At 39.2% G+C, this 14377-nt stretch overlaps 1 protein-coding gene across 2 annotated transcripts in view; it reads left to right on the forward strand.

Moving 5' to 3' along the window:
- Window positions 1-14377, forward strand: part of ADAMTS18 (ADAM metallopeptidase with thrombospondin type 1 motif 18) — a 357590-nt gene that overhangs the window by 304932 nt on the left and 38281 nt on the right. For both annotated transcript variants that reach the window (XM_039888839.1, XM_039888840.1), the window contains 4 exons: window positions 295-432; window positions 3079-3232; window positions 8966-9061; window positions 13073-13221. In XM_039888839.1, coding sequence (XP_039744773.1) covers window positions 295-432; window positions 3079-3232; window positions 8966-9061; window positions 13073-13221 — 537 coding nt within the window. The remainder of the gene's footprint in view (window positions 1-294; window positions 433-3078; window positions 3233-8965; window positions 9062-13072; window positions 13222-14377) is intronic.

The following is a 14377-nucleotide window of genomic DNA, read 5'->3' on the forward strand; positions in this document are numbered from 1 at the left end:
AAATTTTCTCCATAAATTTTACACTTTATGTAGTAATTCGTTTTTTGTTTTTTTTTTTTTTTGTCTTTCCTTTTTCTTACAATTTTGATAACTGTCTCTCACTTGGTTCTCAGTTCATCATTTTCTTTCTGTGGTTATAATCGGGGAAATAGATGGTGGTTGTTGTTATAAGGGTTTTTTATTTCAGCTAATAAATAGACAATCATTAGAAGTTTGTTTGTCACACTAGCTTTATGCATGAACAGTCCATAAACAACTTATAATCAGCTTGTCATCACTGTCGATGGGTTTCAGCTTCGGCATGATTCACGACGGAGAAGGCAATCCCTGCAGGAAGGCTGAAGGTAACATCATGTCTCCCACCCTGACCGGAAACAATGGGGTATTTTCATGGTCCTCATGCAGCCGGCAGTATCTCAAGAAATTCCTTAGGTAAGACAGGCCAAAGCCAGGGCTGCTCCCAGTTCGGAGCCGTGCCAAGGAACAATGTTTAATAGGTGTGAAAACAAATAGATAGTGGAAGTATCTTTTGACCTAATGAACAGAAAAGCTGACAAATTCCAATGATGATGATGACATGACGATGGTAATGATGGTGATGGTGATGATATTGACATTATTGTCATTGGTGAAAAAACAGATCGAAGGCCTAATGTGCTCAATGCGCTCCACATGATGCCTCATTCAGCCCTCACGGCAGTCCTAATATTTCCTCATTCTAGAGTTGAGGAAATTAGTGGAGTGGATAATTGTGTTGCTTAAGCGCCTACAGTTCGTAAGTTGCAGAAATAAGACTCAACACTTGGGTCTGTTAGGACCCCAAGATCTGTGCTTGTAGCTGTTCCTCCTCTATGACTTCCAGAGGCTACTAGATATATTGTTTTTGTTTGTTTGTTTTTTACTGAGAATAATTATTTGAATCCGATTAATTTGGTCATTAGAGTATTAAAGGCTAAAATGACGTGCATGTTTTTTATGAATGGAGCATTGTTTTGATTGGCTGTTTTGTCTGAAATGGTTTGAAATGGCCATGAGCTGCCTCTGTGTCCCAAAGATATTCAAAGAGGATGATAGCCATATAAAATTTCTTTGATAACTCAAAACTCCTAGGTGGCATTAGTAAAATGGAAATTAGTATGGTAGCACTACTTGATTCATATTAAATGCTGAACCAAAGTGGAAACTCTTTGAAGTTTCCTTTAATTTTATCTAGCTACAACATATTTTTGACCATTTGACCATTGTAACAGCACTGTAATTATATATAAGTATATATAATTTTATATGCATGTAGCTGTATCTTATTAACCTCTGTTCAGGTTCTAATCCCATCTCCCTGTGACCAAATATTAGGGAAACTACCACAGTTTCTTTGGGAACTGATATTAATACAATAGTCCGTCTTTATCTGTGGTTTTGCTTTCCATGGTTTCAGATACCTATGATGAACCAAGGTCCAAAAATCTTAAATGAAAAATTCAGAAAGAAACAGTTCATAAGTTTTAAATTGCTCATCCTCCTGAGTAGTGTGATGAAATCCACTCCATCCTGCTTGGGACATGAATCATTCCTCTGTCCATCATGTCCACATTGTAGATGTTGTCGGCCTGTTAGTCACTTAGTAGCCATCCTGGCCATCAGATCAGTTATCACAGAGAGAGAGAGCGGCACCATATTCACAAGACTTTTGTTACAGTATATTATTATAATTGTTCTATTTGTTAATCTCTTACTGTGCTTAATTTATAAATTAAACTTTATCATAGGTGTGTATGTGTAGGTAAAAGCATAGTATATATAGGATTCGATACTATCTGTGGTTTCAGGCATCTACTGAGGGTCTTGGAATGTATCCCCTGTGGCTAAGAGGCCCTACTGCATTTTGTTTTTCACCTGTACCACTGAGTATTATTTGGAAATGTTTACAGAATCAGCAATACACACAGCACAGGCAAAGCTGATTAAATGTAAGGATGTCTAACCAAATGATGTCCCAAAAGATAGTGAAAAATTGACAAACTTTTTGCTAATAATAAGCTTTATCACACAGATTTTATTTTTAAATTTATGACTTGAGGCCTAAAAATGTTCTTTTCTATCTCATGGAAAGACATCATTAAATATTATAAATCAAGGTCAACTTAATGTAGATTGAATTTTCATCATTTATATGATGTAGTAGATTGCCTTTGGATGATGATATATAGTAACAGCAGCAGCAGATGACTTTAAATGCTTCCTGTGCTGTGTTATGCACTTTTTTATTTTCCCGTTTGAGCTGTATAACAACTTTTGTGGGAGTCATTGTCAGAAATGAGATGTATAGAATTGGTCTTGGTTGCGTGGTTGTCTTGGACCCCCATCTGTCTGACTCCAGAGTCACACCTAACCACCATGCTGTGTAATCGCTCATTGATATCATAGTGTAATTAAGTAAAAGGAGATGAATGAGTGCTTTCTCAGAATGTCCATGCCATCAACTGATTTTTTTTTTTCCCTCTGTATATCCCAGTTAAAACTACCTCAAGGAAATTGTTTTGCCCTTTGCCCCCATGTGTCCTTTCTCTTTATTCCTTTCAAAAGCCTTATTCAATTTTGATGGAAAAATTATTTGAAGTAAAGTACATGTTTGACCATTGCCCCATTATCTGTAAAAAACATAGCATGACTTTCAACTCCATGAAGACTGATACTTTCTCTTCTGGTTCACTTTTATTGCTTAGCCTAACGCTCTTCACAGAGTGGGTACTCGATACAATTTGTTGAATATTGTTGAACAAGATTGTTAGAGGTTCTCAGATAGATTTACCTTTCCCATCTATTAGCAGACCAAGCCAGATCTCTCGGATAGCAATAACTTCCAGTACCGTGGGACCCTTTGTGGCTGTGTGAATTCCATCTTCTTAAACAGGACAGGACTCACTCTTTGGAATAAATATACATTTTAACTTTAAGCACACACCTATTTCTTTAGCCATGTTATATTTTTCTTTCATGAATGCACTCAGAGGTATATTGTTTTATGTGGAAATATCACAGATAAGCATGGCCATTTATAAGGATGTGTTATCATTGCAGTACACCTCAGGCTGGGTGTCTGGTGGATGAGCCCAAGCAAACAGGACAGTATAAATATCCGGACAAACTACCAGGACAGATTTATGATGCTGACACACAGTGCAAGTGGCAATTTGGAGCAAAAGCCAAGTTATGCAGCCTTGGTTTTGTGAAGGTATGTTTGCTTGTGATTTGGAACTTACATTAAGATTCTGCAATGTGTCTGTGTACCTAATAGAAGTATAAACATTTGGTTTGCTAAGGCCAAGGGTTAGAGTCTGGGTTATCTCAAAAAATGTCAGTTGTTTGGCACAATAATTAAGCGGCAATTTTGCCATCAATGAATTATCCAGGCTTATCCTCCATGGAGCAAGCCCGGTTTAAATACTATCTGACTGCATCCTTGGAAGAAAATTCCTCCGCTGTGGATGAAGATTTTTATCACAAGAAGTAAATCTGAGCACAATAGCTTTTACCTACTTCTCATCTCTGTTTTTGGTATTATTATGTTTATGCTCCCACTTAATGTGATACATTTAAAATCATCACCACCTCATACATACGTTCAAATGCCTTTTATATTATATGGACACTATTGTTGGCAGCCAACTTTTTCGATACATAAAAATTCAAGATGTATCTTGAGTAATCTTCAGATATTTGTGTCAAGTCTTTCATTCAGTATTGTGAGATAGATGGGCGAAAGCAAAAGTTGAGGCTGTAGAAATGAGAGAAACACAGTTGATCAAGAACTACATCGTCGATGATCTCAACATCACTAAAAAAAATAGAATCGTTTTTAAGTTGGTTTATTTCTAGTTTCCAAACAGAAGCATGGCAATCCTAAGTTGCGGATACAGGGAAATTATAGACTTTTATAGCTCCTTTTCCCTTTATTCCTACTCTTCCTCTTTCTACTCCTCTTCTGCCTCTTCCTCTACCCACCAGCCACCACCGTTCTCACCACTGTCATTACCACCAGCACCACCATCCACCTTCTTCACCACTTCCTCACCGTTTACCACCATCACCTTCAGCAGTTGCTAAGTGACGTCTGCTCCACATGAGGCATTCTACTTAGACTTCTTTTATTTTCCTCAATGTTCACAAAAAAGACATTTGAAGTGAGAAGTATCACTACTTTTTGCCTGGTGCTCAGAAAATGTGTTTAATTTGCCCAAAGCCACAGGTTGAACCTAAACAAAATGCATTGCCCACACTGATGTTAGTTTTCTTCTCTCCATTAGTTAATAAGTGTTTCCTGAACTTCATAACAGTTACCTTCGTTAGTTATCCTGTATTTCTATATTATGTTCACTCATTGCTTTTCTGTAAATCAACTCACTTAAAAATATGTAAGTCCAGTCCTAAGAAATAATGACCATCAAATCACAGGTTTAATATGGAATTACATTTTTTTTTTCTGATACAGTGTAAATGTATAACTATTAGAAAAGTTTATGCATACACCATCTACAATTTTTTTGGTATATCCTCCATGATACAAGAACCTTACTTTGCAAACACTGGTGTATGATATGTATAAATTAACAAATTTACAACTGTTTCAAATAGCCTATTAAGTTGATGCATTTGACAGAAGTAGTCATTCACTTTGTTGAAGTTTGCTACCTTTGTTTCCTGTTCACTCATTCTTAAGGGATTCGCTAGCTTATTCATTAATCAAATATTTATTAAGCACTTACTATACAGTAAATGCACAATTGGCAACGAGTTAGATTTCCTTCAGACATATAAAGGAAGTTTCTAAAATTACTATCATTCCTTCAGGATCATACATTCAGTAAACATTTGTGGGATGCCTGTTCTGTGTCAGACTGTGCGGGGCTTAAAACAACTATTCTTAAATTATAGATCTTTTTCTGGATCCACACCAAATTTTTGAAATACAGAATCTCAGTATAATGATCTTCCCTAGAAGCAGAGCAAAGGGAAATGGAAATTCCAGACTAGAGGACTGAATAAAATAAGGAAAGGCATAGAGAGGAATGCCTGGAGGGGTAGGGAAATTTACTTAAGAGAGATTGTTGAGGTGACGAGGTAAGATGGAGAAGATGGGTTGGTTGGTGGGTCTTAAATGTGGAATATTTTTTTTCCCCCACATCCTAGCTTTTGGTATTATTCCTAAACCTACTTATAATTTGAACCATGATAACACCTCTGAGGATCATGAATAGTTCCCTGCCAGGCCCTAAGAAGGAGGTGTTTTCAAAACAACTAAATCTCTTATCCTGTTAGTCTCAACCGGTTAGACCAGCTCCAGCAACACACACAAAAAGGATGAAGTTTGTTTTCAGTGTCTTATCATTATGATCCCTTTCTAACCTTTTCTCCTTAATGCCTTTTTTTCTATGCTTCCTAGAAAGGCAGGTTTGCATAGTGGTTAGAAATAACAAAAGAAAAAAAAAGGAAAAAAAAACAGGAAATAATTTTCAAAGTGTCCTCTCAAATCAGCAGATGGAGAATATTAGCATCACCTGGAACTTGGTAGAAATGCAAATGATCAGGTCTCATACAAGGCATAAAGAATATAAATGAAAAGGTGTTACCCCTTTTCATTCCCCAAGGATATTTCAACACTCCTTTCTCCGGGCTCCATTTTCACCCAGTATGTCACCATCGTAAACTTGCGATACTGTAGTAAAACTGTCCATGTCTCTTGCCCCGGTAGATGGAGCGTATCCGTGGTACCCAGCATGCACCTGACATAGGAGCAGATACTCAGTAATTATTTATTGAATTTTCAATGATAACCAAATAAAACATTTCTTAGCACTCCCATTTTCATAAAGTGGAGGATTTTTGCCTCTGTCCCCTTCTCGTCTCTCTTCAAGGAAGCAGGAGTGACTTATCTGGGAGAAAGGAGTCAAATGTGAGTCGTGGATTTATTGATTGAGTAATGAGCAGTATGGAGGTGTCATAAAGTGAGCTGGGGAAGGCTGAACATGGAACAGGTTTTGGGGGACAGATGGGGAATTTTGTTTTAGATGTGTTAAGTCTGAGATGCTTTATAAAATTTGATTTGCAAAGACCATTAACATTTTTAGTATGTCAGGTTTCACATGAAGGGGCCTCTGTCCTGTGGAATACAGCTGGAGAACATGACCAAGGAGTGACAGGATGGAATAATGTATAGCACTGAGACTCTTTCCTCAAAAATCACATCCAGGCAACATGAGATCTCGAAGTCTCTGTGGTTATTTCTTTTTCCCTTAAATTATGACCTAAGCCTAGAGAATTATAGATAAGGACAAGTTAGTCGAATATGTTGGGGAAAAAAAAAAAAGAAGGAAGAACAAGCAAAAAAGTGCAAACTCTCATTTCTGTTTACTTTGAAAGGGAGCTTTCTCAGAGGGCTCTCACGGTCATCCAGGCATGCAGTTGGCTATAATTACATGTGACTTCTGTACTTCACCACAAAAGAAATGACATGTTGGTACAGCCTGTCTTATTTCACTCTGGAATCCTGTGTTTTTGTGTTCGGCCTTATTTTCCTGGTCTTCTCCGGCTGCCCCCTTTTCCTGAGCCCCGTGGCTTGGCATTGGCTGTGGAACCCAGAGCTCTTTGCTCCTCTCTGTCCTAAGGTCATTTTGGTGGCTGCCACATAGGCTCCGATGTGGCTTATGGTTTTCCCCTGGCTGTAAGAAGGAAAACAATTTAATTCTGAAAGCCTTTCTAACTGTGGCTTTAATTGTTTCAATGGTTACATCACATTCTTCCATTTTGACGTAGGCTCTTGTTTTTATTAAACTTATTGGCATGACATTGATAAAATTAAATTAGTTTCAAGTGTACAATTCAAGAGTGCGCCACAGATTGCACTGTATGTTCACCACCGAAAGTTAAATGGTCTGTTCTTTTACCACATTAACTTGTCCCCCTCAGACCCAATATGGCAGGACAGAGATGGCGGAACCTGATTCACTTGGTTGGAAGGCTGCCTTATGCTTTCTACCGATGTCAGTGGCGGGTCCATTTTAATGTGAAACATTTACGTGTTGCATCTTATGAGCTGTTTGGAAGTTTGGGAACAGTGTGGGTGGCGTCTATCTGGGGCTGTTGGCATTTCCATGCAGTGTCCTAAACATCCTTCTATTCTCCTTTGTGGGGGCAGGATTTTATGGGCTATAAGAGCAGACTCACTGTATATCTCTGGTTTCCCTATGTTTTCTTTTCTCAGTCCTGTGGAAAACTTTTGTGAAATACTTCTAAGCATGTTCTTGCCATATTGTCTAACCATGGAATCTGTATTAACCGGCATGCTTGAGTAATTGGGTGCCTGGTTAATTGAATTTTCAGGGTTATAACCAGTGACCACAAAAGTCATTTTGCTTCCTCTCTGGTTGTTAATATTTTCCCCCAAATGTATATGTTCACATTTCTGTCTTAGTAAATAGAATGTAGCAAACAAAATGGAATGGCTTTGATGTTTCCCAATTTTGGCACACTATTAGTGATGTAATTCTCAAGAGCAGCTTCAGCTGTGGGAGCTGGAAGGAATCTGGTTCAGTCCCCTTACTTTATAGATGGGCAACTGAGGCCTGGAGAAGACGAGAGCTTTCTAACATCTGTTAATGGAAAATGCAGGTCCAGAGCAGTGATCAAAAACCTGGACTCTGGAATCGGGCCATTTTGAGTCCTACCTTTGCCATTCACCGGCTGCGTGACTCATGGTTTCAAAAGTGTCCGTAGCTTACTCCGTTTCCTCACTCGAATGAGTTTACCTAAGGAATTGGTTTAGTGTTCACCACTAAATGGTGTAACAGTATTAGTTTCCTAGGGCTCCTGTAAGAAATTTCCAAGAACTTAGTGACTTAAAACAACACAAATTTATTCTTGTAATTACATTGCTGGAGGTAGATATCTGAAATGAGTCTTCCCGGGCTAAAATCAGATGTTGGCAGGGTCGTGTTCCTTCTGGAGGTTCTAGAAGAGAAGCCATTTTCTTGCCTTCTCTACTTTCTAGAAGCCTCCTGCATTCCTTGACTCATGGCCTCTTCTTCCAACTTCAAAGCTGACGGCATCCCCCTGAGTCCTCCTCACGCTGCCATCTCCCCAGTTCTTTCTTCCTCTTCCCCACTTCAAGATCCTTGTTATTACCTTCTGGGAAGTCTGAGATAGGCTCCCCATCTCAAAGTCAACTGATTAGCAACCTTAATTCCCCTCTGCTTTATAACCTCACACCTCCAGTTTCCAGGGGTTAGGAAGATGTGCTCATTGGGAGTTGGAGGGCTGGGGCGAGGGGGGGACATTATTCTGCCTACTACAGTCTAGCAAGGACGTGTAATTATTTCATAGGTCTAGTGTAAAAATTAAATTGTCTCATGCTTGAGAATTACTGTAAAGATAAAGGAAGTAAGGAAAACGATTATTCATAGCGTTTACCCTTGAGCAGAACCCTACAAGGGCAAGTGCTAATTTTGTCACTCTTCCTCAGGGGAAGAAACTCATTAAAAGGCTCGTATGACATGTCCACAGGGCATGCAACCCAGAATTCCAGGACAAGGATTTGAATCAGGCTTGCTTTATTTCAGTCTTGGCTTATTCTGCTTCGGCAGCTGTGGTGGCAGTGTTAGTGATGGTGATTATTAGAAACCAGGCAGGTCTCTTAGTTTCAAGACAAATGGTCTTTAAATTAGTTATTGTTACATCCCAGTCATTACTGAACATGCATGAATATGCAGGTAGCATAGAAACTTCCTGCTTGCACATTGGCCAGAACATGATACCGGTTACCGTGCCAACACCAGCCTCAACCTCACTTGCCTCTACTTTCTGGATAATGACTCATTTTGACCAGCTGAAAATATAATTTTGGGCACAAAAACTTGGGATATTTTCCTTTGTATTGTATTATCACACTGACCAGATCCTTCTTTCCTTTCAGGACATTTGCAAATCACTTTGGTGCCACCGACTGGGCCACAGGTGTGAGACCAAGTTTATGCCAGCAGCAGAAGGGACCGTTTGTGGCTTGAGTATGGTAAACTGCATACTTGTTAGTTTTTAGTTCTAGAAAGTTGATAAAGCATAGAACCCAAACTCTTTGTACTGTGACTTCAGAATAGAATTCCTTGGCTGCATATATTTTCTGACTTCTCTTTAAATTAACCAGTACTATTTAGCAGCTATCATAAAACTCAATGCCAGACATAACCCAGTTGGCTCAATTGTTTAAGAAGATTTTTTTTTCCTTTTTCCCTTTGTTTTCCATTTTTAGATGGAGGCTTAGGTCAAAATATTTCTATTTCAGTGAGCTGGTATACTTCATTGCACACCATTTGCCTTTTCAAACTTGATTCTGTATAGAAAAGCCTTAGGGAGCAGCTGTCCCTTTGAGTAGCAGAGAAATGATTATCATGTCATACGAGGCCTTTATTACCTCTATTACCTCACAGGACCCATCATTGAGCTTCTAACATGCCCAATAGTGACTCCTGTTGAAGAGTAAGCCACATCTCCATCTAGAATGTACTGGACAGTCTTTTTGTCAGCAAGTGTCTTCAATCCTAAGAGTCATTTCCATTATGGAAGATTATGGGAGATTTCTGTGTTTTGAATGAAGAACTCATATATTAGTTTCTATTTTTCTTTCTTTTTCCCAGTAGAATCTGGAAGGAAAGGTGCACTTGAGGTACCAGTAAAGTGATCCAGATTTGGGGCATTCCTTTGAAAGACTGTGATAGGGGAGCTCTGAATAATGTAAGAGCATGAGATGTTACAGGATTTTGATGTCTGCTTTTGTTGTCTTGAGGCAGCACAAGCCTGCAGAGAAGAATTGGTTGTTTAAAGTGAATTCAATTCCACAATAATTTACTGACTACTAGATATCATAGACAGAAAACTCGGGCTATAGAGATGAATAAAACTCAGTTTTATCTCTTCAGGAATCCCCAGTCAAGTGGGACAACCTGTGTAGAAGCCAGTAACTCTTTCTTTTTAAGCATAACTTCTTGAATTGCTTTAAGCAGGCCCAAATGCATGAGAAGTGAACCTTGCTTGGGATTAGGTGTGCACTTAGAATAAACTACAATGAGTGTGTGCACCAGGACGAATGTTGGAATAACATTTATCTAACAATAAAGGCAAGATACAGACACGAAAATGAGTGTCAGAAGATGTTTCTAATATTTGTTAAGTCGTTTATTCAACCTCTCTTAAAAGATTTGCAATTTTTAGCTCTTTTAAAGAAAAACATTTTAAAAGTTGAGGCATTACGTGCAATTTTTAATCAGATGCACCTGTCTTTAGAAATCCCAATAAGGATTCTTATTGAACATGTGCACAGGAGTTTTTAACTGTGATGATGCAAAACAGTGAATTAATTGAGTACTTGAAAATGTAGGTACTGATCAAGTCATTTTTATTTTTAAAGCAAACAAATTTAGAACTGGCAACTTGAGGATTAATGGGGATTTTTTTTTGTTAAGAAAGCAGTGATATTAAGCGTAAAAGGGATATAGAAGAAAAGATCGATATAATAAATGAGAAAAATGAGTGCTCACTGGTTTAGGTCTAAGGTTTATTACATAAATACACCCGATATCTAGTTCCATGGGGATGAAAATGCCCCTGGATTAGAGTTAAGTTAATGTAACATGAGACAAATCAACCCAGGAGTTAGAAAATGGATGATGTCCTAATACTACTTTTCCTACCTCATTATTTTAAAAGACCAATATAAATACTGGGGAAAAGCCCTCAGTTGTAAGGCCAGCCTTAGTAGAAAGCATTCTTATAAGTTTTATCCATCATCACTTCAGTATAATTATTCCTCATTTACATATGTGATTCTCTGAGTCTCCCTTCACTGGGGGATGCAATTGGCTGTTAAACCATAAACTCCATGAGGCCAGGGCTGCATCTCACTCATGCTGTATCTCAAGTTTCGTGCAGAGTTGCATCTACTCCATGTTTTGTTTGTTTTTCCATAACTAGAACCCAACCAAATCCTGCTCCATCCTTCTCCAGTCCTTCCCTGGTTCTTTAGTAATATTTGTACCATGAATGCTCAGTAGATATGCGAGGCTGTGAAAGCCACATTGTTTTTATCTAGATGACATGTACAAGGAAAGAAAGGTTTGTGCTCGCTGTCTGTCATGAAAGATATTTGCCTGAGTCATGGCCATTCAATTTGAAATTAGAAGCAGTGCTAGAAATACATATGTATGGACAGATAAAGTTATGTGTGTGTATATATTTTACATTTACATGTTATATGTAGAATTTTGTACATACATGTGGATTGTACATGTTTGCACATACTTATATGTTCTTGATTCCTATACTGGTTGAAAAACCCAGAGGAGACTGTCAGCATCCTAACCCAATACTGGATAAATCCTGAAAAAAAAGAAAATCAAAATAATTGAAGGGTTGGAACAGGTCTAAAAAACACATTTCTGAAAAAGAAATTAGATTAGAGGTAAGATAGCTCAGTGGGCAATTTGTCTCTGAGGTGAGAAAGCTCTGTGTCCTGTTTAGGAGCTTTGGCTACTGAATTTAAATCCATTCTCAGCTGGTTGTGTAGCTACTTGGGTATTTCTTTACTAAATTTCCCTCATCCAGAAAATAGTTACTCTTAAGCTCTTAGGATTATATTAGATGCTGCATGTGACATCCTCCCTCCTCTCCCTGCCTGCACCATTTCTGGCACGTAGAGCAACTTAATAAACTGAAGCTGCTTCTGTTGTTGGCTGTTGTTATTATTTTGTCTCAGCCACTGAGCTCAGTCCAGGAGAGTCCCAGGAACTCTCCTGGTAGGGAAGATTCAGATTCATGCTTACGGTAGACAAAAATCCTCAAATTGCTGATTGCTTTTCCTCCCAAAGTTCTCAACAATGTTATATGACATGCAGTCTCTGAAATGGCAATTAATCCAAGGAAAAGAAAAATTAAAAACAGAAGAATTAATCAATACATGGCAAGAATTTGAAGATAGGAAGCAATATCTGGACCTAGACAACTAGCAACACAATAAACAGCCACAAAGCCAGATGTGCCATGGGGGAAAGGTGAAAATTTGAAAGTCAACCACCCTCCCCATAATTCTGGAACTGAACCCCCACTCCTCAGCAGAACCTGGCACAGTTTAAACCCCAACCCTTTAAACCTAATTGCAGAGGCTTTTAGGAGAGTGTGCAGTTATGCTAAGTCATGCAGAACTAGCTCATAATAAAAGCACCGCAGGAAAAAAACCACTACCAGAGGCTAATGCAGCCCCCAAGGACAGAGATGACCAGCAAAGCCTGGTATGTGTTACAAAGGACTGAAACGGAAAGTTCAGCGAAGGAAACAGTTCTCACCCTGCTTGAGCAGATCATTGGCAAATGAAAGACCCAGAGCTAATTCATAAAAAAACGCTCAGAGTTCAAAGTCATCTGAGGGTCTTAAGCAGGGTCCTTTTAGACAGACGGAAGGTCAAAGGGTGTTATCTAAAAGCACAATTCACATTGACTGAAAGCTATTTAGTTTTATAGGAAATGATTTCTAGGATGGTATGGGATAAACAAAAATGTATACATGATTGTATCTATTTTAATGATGAGATACTCATCCAGAATCATAAATTCTGTGTTAATATCTTAAAAGCTGGTTCTCCCAGAGTACGTGATCCAAACTGTTCTCTAAGCAGCCTCCTTCCTAAGTGTTCGGAGAGGCTCAGTTGACATTCTGTCTGCTCTGACTCCGCTGGCGTCAGATGGAATCACATCTGCACATTTCACCTCCGCAGCTCACAAAGAATATAGTACTCAGCTGGTTGGTGACAGATGCCCCTTCTCTCTCGATGTCAGCCTTTCAAAATGCATGTGGTAAACGTGGACTAAGTGAATGTTTGTAAAGCACAGCCAGCAAAGGAATTCTATCAAGGCGTCATGCAATCTTCCACTTGCCAGCAGACTCGTTTTTTCCTGTTAACATCCAAGTGTTTATGACTCCTTGCCCTTTCCTGGATGGTTTCTGACAGGAAACATGTCACCTATTCTTTTCACAGTGGTGTCGGCAAGGCCAGTGTGTGAAGTTTGGGGAGCATGGGCCCCGGCCCATCCACGGCCAGTGGTCTGCCTGGTCGAAGTGGTCAGACTGTTCCAGAACTTGTGGTGGAGGCGTCAGATATCAAGAGAGACACTGCAATAACCCCAAGTAAGACTCCAGCAGAAAGCATTCGTGAGGTCACAGCCTTCAGCCTGTGACTTACTGGCTGCTTTGTTTTGCTCACACCCTGTTTTCAAATGTGCTTTTCTTCTCTCCAGTTCACAGCCATCAACTAGGGTTTTACCGTTTGCCTAGAAAGGTCGTATGCACTGGCGGGGAGGTATGGTGAACAGAAACTGAAAAACGGTGAAGGAGTTATTCTACATGTGAATATGATCAAGGATTCCAGTAATGGTCTGAGCTACTTTCTGAATCTAAATTAGGGCTATAAAGTCACGCAACAGAATGCCTGTGATATTGTGGAACAGAGAAGCTTGGCTGGTAGAGTCGTGTGTCCCTCTCAAACTGATGATCTGGAGAAAGTATGCCGATTTTTGCGCTGCAGGAATGTACATCAACACGTGTTGACAGATCTGCCTGACTTTTCAAGAGAAACCAGAAATCTAAAAAAAAAGTTGTATGTAAAATTTCCCAATTCCTAAACTATTGATGACAAATTCAATTTTCTTTAAAAAACAAAAAACAAAAGCTGAGGACTCATCAAAACATCTGCGGGTTGAAATTGGCCTGTGGGCACCTGTGGGTACCCTTTGGTCTAGTACTAGGATTCTGAACTTCAGTTAGCTCTATAGGAAAAAGAAGGTGGTTTGATGTTACTTTTATCTGCTCAAATTCCCACATGAATCATGATTGGCATGGTTATTTAGAAAGAACCAGGTTTTGGAGACAGAGCTGACTCCAAATCTTTGGTCTGCCCTTTATTAAATGTGTGACTTCGAGAAAGTCACATGAACTTTGAGCTTGGGTTTATGTACAGAATGGAGATAATTATACCCACCTCTGAAGTTTTGGGAAGGATTAAAAATTACATCTGTAGAATGTCTGACACACTGAGGAGTGTCCAGTGGGCATTCAACAAAGGGTTCTGGGGTGCATGTGGTTTTCCTCATTTCATCTTAAACTCACCAGGAAGGAACACAGGGTCACAGAGGGCCAGCCCTGAGCAGTAGTGGGGAGAGGCCTTACTAGTGAGGGTGGGCTTTGGAAAATGCTATGGAGGAGAATGTGATGGGACGTTGGAAAATAGTGGATTTAATTTTACAACATGATTTGAGTGGTGGCATAGCATGGAGGGTAGGAATAC

Source organism: Pteropus medius, unplaced genomic scaffold, assembly GCF_902729225.1.
Source record: "Pteropus medius unplaced genomic scaffold, Ma_sr-lr_union100, whole genome shotgun sequence".
NCBI lineage: Eukaryota > Metazoa > Chordata > Mammalia > Chiroptera > Pteropodidae > Pteropus > Pteropus medius.